The 8,340-nt window shown below is 33.0% G+C and overlaps 1 protein-coding gene across 1 annotated transcript; it reads left to right on the top strand.

Annotated features, from left to right (window-relative positions):
* The first annotated feature begins 5,107 nt into the window (after nucleotides 1–5,107).
* Nucleotides 5,108–7,558, top strand: LOC145114430 (protein root UVB sensitive 2, chloroplastic-like). Its single transcript, XM_079050441.1, has 10 exons — nucleotides 5,108–5,287; nucleotides 5,371–5,502; nucleotides 5,744–5,832; nucleotides 5,925–6,009; nucleotides 6,088–6,147; nucleotides 6,223–6,316; nucleotides 6,415–6,512; nucleotides 6,594–6,773; nucleotides 6,854–6,976; nucleotides 7,047–7,558. The coding sequence occupies exons 1-10, from the start codon at nucleotides 5,276–5,278 to the stop codon at nucleotides 7,446–7,448; spliced, it is 1,275 nt and encodes a 424-aa protein (XP_078906567.1). The 5' UTR covers nucleotides 5,108–5,275; the 3' UTR covers nucleotides 7,449–7,558.
* Nucleotides 7,559–8,340: the final 782 nt, after the last annotated feature.

Here is an 8,340-nt window from a genome sequence, read left to right as displayed (position 1 = left end):
GGTTTCTCACTCAAAAGCTCTATTATGGCTGAATAAAGCAGGGACCTTTGGACTCTAGGGACCTCACAAGGTCCAGATCTGAAGTCCAAAAATCTAGATGAACTCAATACACTCAAAGTCCCAATATTAGAAGGAAAAAGCCCTAAACTCTATAAATATGAGATCTAACCAACATAATGAGAAAGATGTGGACTTTTTACCTCCCACAAAAGCCCTGGATGAAATAGCAACGGATCTAACAGCCCCTTCTTGTTCCTTGCTCGAAATCCTTTCCTTCTATTCAAAAGATGCACCAAAAACTTAGGATTAGCTCACACACTCTCTCTTAGCTCAAAGGTCGATTAGGGTTTCACACAGGGGATTTGAGTAGTTGGTGAGGCGGAAATGAGAACATAAGTTCTCTTAAATAGGCCCCAACCCTGGAGATTAGGGTTATCATCTCACAACGCCTACTCGACGAGTCGGCTCTCTGACTCGTCTAGTCGGTCATTAAACCCATGTGGCCATTTCGTCCCTACTCGACGAGTTGAGGCACCAAATCGTCGAGTCACCCAATCAACTCATAAATAACATATATACATGTTATACCTCAGAAATCAGGATGTTACATTCTTTCAGTTAACCTAAAAGTTTTGAATTATAATCAAAATACTTAATTAGGTATCCGTGGATGAGTTGCCTAATCATCATCTAGATTTGTACATGTTCATTGGGGGAGAAAAACTTAGTAATGGAATCAAAACTCTTTAAAATTAGCTTGAATTTACAGCGAATTCCATTAAACCAATGGATTTCACCATTAGATGTTGATAATGGAAGGGATGTAGCGAACTGGTGATAACTTATATAGACAAATGCTATATGTGGCATATTAGCTTAAAAGTTAGCTGATAGCTGAAAAGCTAGTTGTTAAATAAAAAATTAGATCATAAAATTGATGTTTGGTAAAACTAGCTGAAAGATATAAAATAACATAAAATGACATTTAAAAAAAATGTGTTTCTAAAATTAATTAAGGGGTGTATTTGGAAAATTTTTAAAAAAGCTTCTAAAAAACTAGTCTAAGTAGCTTTGAAAAAAACTAGCTTATAAGCTACTTTTTGGCTAGCCAAACAAGACAACTTAAAAAAGCTCGAAAAATAAGTCAGCTTATCAACTTGCTGTTACGTGCCAAACACAGCCAAAGAATTGAAATTATGGTGGGTTAAGGATATGTAATTATGTACAAACAAAATCCCGAAATTAGTGAGAGTTGGAATTAGGCTCGTATTAAAGGCGGTTTTCGTATGGTGAGAGCTTGAATTAAGCTAAGATAAGGATATGTAATTGTGTACAAACAAATTAAATTTTAGTGTTAGGTTCTACATTGTAATATGCTCGACACTATGAGGTTAATATATATATATATATATATATATATATATATATATATATATATATATATATATATATATATATATATATATATATATATATATATATATATATATATATATATATAATGTGGATGAACAACTATTGTGCGGACGTGTGGACATTGCTATTCTATGAGAATTACTAAGAGAATAAGTTGTATAATAATGCGAATACATTTAACCCCACACAACTATCGTCATTTTCATGCATTATCACTAATTCTTATTCATTTTTGTTCTCACACATCGTTTTTCATTCATTTTCATTCTTACAGAATACGACTTAATAAACATTCTGACAGAATGAAAATAATAATAAAAAGTCTATAATAACCTTATAGACGATTTAATTAGTGAGAATGTGTGATAATGACAATAGTTATGTAAGATTGAATGTATTCATACTATCAAACAACATATTTTTTTTTGTCATTCTCACATAATAGCACTGTCCACACGTTTGCATAATAGATGTCAATCCACATTTGAAACTAACTCTCTCTCTCTCTCTCTCTCTCTCTCTCTCCCTCCCTCTCTCTCTCTCTCTATATATATATATATATATATATATATATATATATATATATTGAACTCGAATATATTTAACGTGAAATTATCTCAATAAACTTTTATTAATTTAAAAACACAACTCATATAATTACTAGTCAAACTTTTATTGTAATTCAATTATACTTATCATAATATTCTCAATTACAATATTTTTTTAATTTTGAATACTTAAATGATGTTCTCAGTTAGCATTGTATTGTTATTTTTTTTATCTTAATCAATCTCTTATGTTAATGGAGTTCCTATCATGAATCGTAAGACTTATTTTCTTATGGGTTGACTATCAACTTTAAACATGAGAAGATGGTAAAAGGTTATCGAACTTTCGTGATTCTGGATGTGATTAGATTAAAAAGTTTTGTTTTTATTATTAAATAGTTTAATGTCCATTGAACTACAATGTGATATGACACTATGGATGAATAAAATGTCAACTAGACATTTTGCTTCATTCAAACCTCCTGTTATATTATATAGTTAATTCAAACCTCCTGTTATATTATATAGTTATACTATGCAATATGCATTCTTCTAGTATCCATACAACGCTATAAAATGAAACCTAAATATTCCCTTTGAAAGCTAATGATGCAATTTACTATTTCTTTTAAGTATTTCTACAACATATATTGTGAAGTTACCATACATAAGCTCTGAAAACATATATGAGCACTACTAGAAATTAGGCATTTAATTAGGAACTATTACACAATATTTTATGACATATAAAATGTTATATTTTTTTAAAATATGAAGGATTACATAAATCATGTCATAAAATTGTTTCATTTTTATATAAAATTTACGACATACAAATGTATGTCGTTTTTAGTGCCATAATAAAAAAAACACAGGATACACTTTATGAAATTTGTAGGTCGCCTTCAGGTGTCGTATTATCTTTTTTATCTTGCTTCTAAATGTTATACCTCTTTTTAATTTCCCGCTTCAAAAACCTTGAAAGAATTGACTAAACTAACTAGGGTTTCACGACTCCTCGTTCACATGGACAACAATTTAGGGTTTCTCGTTAACCTGTACCTGTGTCATGCATGTTGATCTAGTGTATTTTCAATGAAACATAAGTTTTTCTAACATACAAAAGATGAAAGTCATGAAGTTGATGCATCAAGGTATATGTGCTTGGTAGGTCGATTACTTTACTTCATGGTAACTCGACTTGATATAACATGTAACATTAATCAAATCAGACAATTCCTAAGCAAACCTCATTAATCTCATATGTGTGCTACTTTCTAGTTCTTCGGTATTTGAAAGATAACTCCAAGTCAAGGTTTGATCCTATATTCCATAGGAATTTTAGATCTGGTAGCTTAATTATTATGAAGCAAGTTGGTTGAGTTGTTATTCCATAGGGAGGTCATGTACGGGCTATTTCATTAATCTTGGGGGTTCTCTAATTTCATGTAAAGATAAGAGAAACAAAGCATAGTATCAAGGGCTTATGTAGAAGTTGAGCATTGAGCCATGTATAATAATATTTGTGAGGTATTATGGCTACGTTAGGCATTGTGTGACTTAGATGCAACATAAGTGAGATCACCATCCTTAATGTTTGATAATTAGACACCGTGTCATATTGTAGCTAACCCGATTAATAATAATGCACAAAACATGTAGAAATGGTTTGTCACTAAGCATGTGAATAGTGGATAGATTAAGAATTTTGCCATATGTTATGAGCATAAACCGGTCGGAACTTTTATGAAAGCCTTTGGGTCAGATCAATTTCAGTTCCTATGTAGCAAGTTGGGTTCTCGTGACCTTCGCAATCCAAGAAGGATGTTGAGATTCAAGATTTCCGCGACAAGTTACAGATGTGCATTGATATCCATATTCATATTTATCTACTTTTGAATTTGAATTAAACTTTATTTATGTAGGAGACTTTAGAATTGTTTCATTTTATCAAACTTTCCCCAAACTATAAAAAACGTTGTATGTTTTTATGAGCTTTAGACTATTTTTTCGGACTACTTGAAAAGCTAGTGATAGTTGAAAAGTTAGCTACAAAATGATAAAAAATAAAGAAATTTGCAAATATAGCCAAATTTGCAAATTACTTGTCTAAAAATAGCCAAGAATTAACAAATTACACAAAATAGCCACACAAATCGCAGGTAATTAGGGACCAACTATGAAATCGGAAATCCATCTGCAATGTACAAGTCATTAATGCACATTTCATGCATTAATGACTTGTACATCACATATGGACTTCCATCTATGATTTTGACCCTAGTTCACCTGCTATTTTACTTAGCCTAGTATAAATACGTTTTTTTTTGGAAAAGCCTCATTTTACACTTTTCCAAGTTTAAAAAACGCTCTCAAGCTCTCAAGTTCGAAGAACAATGGACGATTTCGTTTATTCTTCCATTTGATCGATTTCATAGTCAACAAAGTACGAATTCATAGTCAACCTAGCCAAGATTAATAAAGTAGCTCGTACATGACCATCTGCAATTTTAATGATCATTTTGCAAAAAGTGATTTTTTTGATTATTTTTTCGAAAAGTAATTAGCAAAATAGGCTAAATTAGTAAATTTTTCTAAAATATATCCTTTGTTAATTAGCGAGAATATGTAAAATGGCATAAGAGTTATAAGCTCATTTAACGCTAATCTAAACAACATTTTAAAAATTAGCTTATAAGCTAAATTTTTTGGTTTGTAAAACATGGAAATATAGAAAGGATCAAAGAATAAACTAGGTTATAAGATTTTGTAAAACATTAAAAAAAAAAAGATTATCGTTTCGTGCTAAAAATAATCTTAATAATCTTAATGAACATTGCCTTATTAAAGTTATCATTAATAAACTTCAAAATTAGTCGTTAATCTCTCTTTTTTTGTTTTTTTGTTTTTTTTTTGGAAAAGGAAATTAATTTGGTTGGTTTGGTGGATTTTTGTACAATTTGCACTCACGCTTAAATACTGCCATGTTTTTGAATTATGCTGTCCAGAAAAAATTAAAAGCTTTATTAAACAATAGGTGATAAGTTTTGCCTCTTGTCAATTGTCATAGATTATTTATGGTTTCACGATTTAGAGGATATTAACAAAAAACGCACAAAGTGAATATTTAGTAAACAAAGGGGGCAAAGTTGCACTTTTTGAAATTCCAGGGTGGAGTTGAATCGAATATAAACGACGACCGGAAAGCACAACCGCAACTCCGTAAGCACAAAAGGCAGAGTTCACCGGCGGCGAAATCTAATCCGGTAGCTGGCTGCCGGTGGCAGAAAAATCCTATCTTCTTGAATGCCATGAATTTCCTGGTATGTCCGCCCCTTATTCAAAATTTCTCTCTGTTGCAATATTCTTTTTGTAAATTTGGCGGTTGTTCACATTTTATTGGCAGGAAAAATTAAAATTCCTCAAGAAAGAAGCGGGAAATCCGTCGCCGGAAGTAGTCCCCGTCTCTGTCTCCTGGACTGAGACCTCAGACACCGTCTCTCGCCACTTTGAGTTTCATCCCGACGGCCAACTCTCCGTTAGTATTATCCCCTTCCTTTACGTGTTCGACTAAATGCTACTCATAAATCAAAAAAATTAGGGTTTTCTCGATTTTGGAATCTCCAATTCTTTATTAAATTCTCATCACGTGCTGTAATTCATACAATTAAACTCAGAAATAAAACGAGAATATTATCTATCACCAAAAAAATATCATACGGTTTTGAAGGATTGTTCTTGAATTCGATAACTGAATCAGTTGGGTGTTTCTTCTTTAGGTGAAGGTACTGAATGATTCAAGACCAGTTATCCACAAAATCTCCGAGTCTCTTGTCAATACTTTTCTCCCTTCGGGTTATCCATATAGGCGAGTTCATAAGACTCAGTTTCATATCGAATTCTCTCTCAATAGACTGTTAATCAAAGTGTCATCTCTCATGAAACTGAAACCTAATGCAGTGTCAATGAAGGGTATCTTAGATACACACAATTTCGAGCATTACAACACTTCTCAAGTGCAGCATTATCGGTCTTATCAACTCAGGTCTTCTTCTGATACTTAGAAATTAGAATCATCACAAGCTCAAATTAAGGTTCATTGACTGATCCTACTCCTTTGCAGTCACTGTTATTTGCTGCAGGATTAAGACCTACACCAGCACAAGCAACTGCCGCCAGTTGGGTGAGAAACAGCTTTTAACAAATGCCAATGCTTCAGAAAACGTTTAGTTTAATTGATTCAATTGGTGTCAAACAGATACTTAAGGATGGTATGCAGCATGTGGGAAAGCTAATATGCAGCAATTTAGGTGCAAGAATGGATTCAGAGCCCAAACGGTGGCGAGTTGTTGGTTTGAACCCTTCCAATAAATAAACATTTGTTCTATTCTGTTTTAAATTTTCACTAAAATTTAGCTTTAGATGGAGTGATGTCCCTTTTGATTTGTAGCTGACATGTTATACGACTTTGGCACTGGTTTGGAAGTTCTTTCCCCATTATGTCCACAACTGTTTCTTGAAATGGCTGGGCTTGGAAATTTTGCAAAGGTAAATACCAAATACTAAATTGGTGTTTAATCATTTTCCTTGTAAGAGTTTACATCATATAACCTATTTGTAATTTAACAGGGAATGGCCATGGTTGCTGCAAGGGCTACAAGATTGCCAATTTATTCTTCATTTGCAAAAGAGGGGAATCTTAGTGACTTATATGCAAAAGGAGAGGCCATTTCTACTGTGTTTAATGTTCTTGGATTGGGTGCAGGGATTCAGTTGGTTTCAACAGTTTGTTCATCCATGCAAGGAAAGGTACAACCTTTTATATCTTGCAAACACACTGAAAATGTTATTCTATTTTGGGTATTTAAATCTTTAATCTTTTTTTGTAGATGGTTGTTGGGTCTTTCCTTTCTCTGATACACGTTTACAGTACCTATGAAGAAATGCGAGCTGCTCCTATCAACACATTGAATCCACAGAGAACTGCAATGATCATTGAAGATTTCATAAAGGTTGATTATTAGTCAAATAATCAAATTACACACCAAAAATCTTATATTTATATTTATGAATATGATTCAGACAGGAAAGGTGTCAAGTCCTGCAGACTTGAGGTACAAGGAAGATCTTGTGTTTTCAGGGAGAGTGATAAAAGAAGCTGGAAATGTGAAAGTGGGGAGAGATTTGCATAAGGCTATGAAGCCTTCAAGACTTAAACAAGTGAAAGAGATTTTTCCAGATGAGAAATTTGTTTTGAGTTTTAAAAACAGGTGGACGGATATGGTGTTGGAGCAAAATGCGAGTGGTGAAGATGCATTAAGAGGGTGGTTGGTGGCGGCTTATGCAAATCAGGAGGTTGAAAAGTTGGAAGATGCGTATGAAAAGATGAATATGATGATGCCTGAATTGGTGTCTCAACTAAAGGCAAAAGGGTGGCATACAGATCGTTTCTTAGATGGAACAGGTAGCCGCTATGGTTTCTAGTCTTTGTTGTAATTAGGTTTACACTTTATATATATGCATATATAAATTTGTTTTGTATTTTACTAAATCATCAATTATATATTAATGATGTCATCAATTTATCGGGTGAATTGTAATCCACTGAATTTGGTGCGCTACTGTTCATCATCACAAAAATGGTTTGAGAACACATTCCAACTTTGTATAAAAGAGATCTAGTCTATATCGTCCGACACGTGAAATTCACACAGTGAATGCATAAAATATCTCTACTACAAGTAGGTTTAAAAGTACAGAAAAGTGTGTATGGAGGCGGAATAAAAATTATAAATATTATATAAATCATAAAGAACAATATAACAGTCCAAATTAAACTGAAATAGCCACAATTAATGTCCCGTTGTCAATCAAACCAAAAACTAAAACATTACAAGACTTAAAATTCATACAATTTGGCGAAGGGGACAACCTCTTGTTCCTCTAGATGTCAGGGCATTGTTTCTTAATGGCTGAATATAGTAGAGTGACAAATGCACTAGCTGAAACATGTTGGATCAGTAACATTCTTTGAAACATCGTTGCTCCTCTACGAATGCAACTCTTGTCTACTGCAATAAAACCGGTTCCGTATACATAGCATCGAATCCGGTATAACATCAACACAACAAGCATATAAAGATTGATATACACTTTATCTAGGACAAAGGCACACTTGGTATCATGTTTCTATTTGCATCTCAATAACATCTTCACAAATGGTATCTGAACGTTATTACTTTTAGACTTTTGATCCAATTTGAACGTCCACAAGACTGCTCCCGATTAAATTATGTGTGGATGTTACGTCACCCTCATATAAACTTAAACGAGCCTTTAAATTTGAGGGACATAATTTGAGAAAGGGATGGTAGAA

The sequence above is a fragment of the Lactuca virosa genome, chromosome 5, assembly GCF_052849685.1.
Source record: "Lactuca virosa cultivar CGN04683 chromosome 5, Lactuca_virosa_CGN04683_v6, whole genome shotgun sequence".
In the NCBI taxonomy this organism is placed as follows: domain Eukaryota; kingdom Viridiplantae; phylum Streptophyta; class Magnoliopsida; order Asterales; family Asteraceae; genus Lactuca; species Lactuca virosa.
The sequence above is the reverse complement of the archived record's forward strand: the minus strand, read 5'-3'. Positions and strand labels throughout refer to the sequence as shown.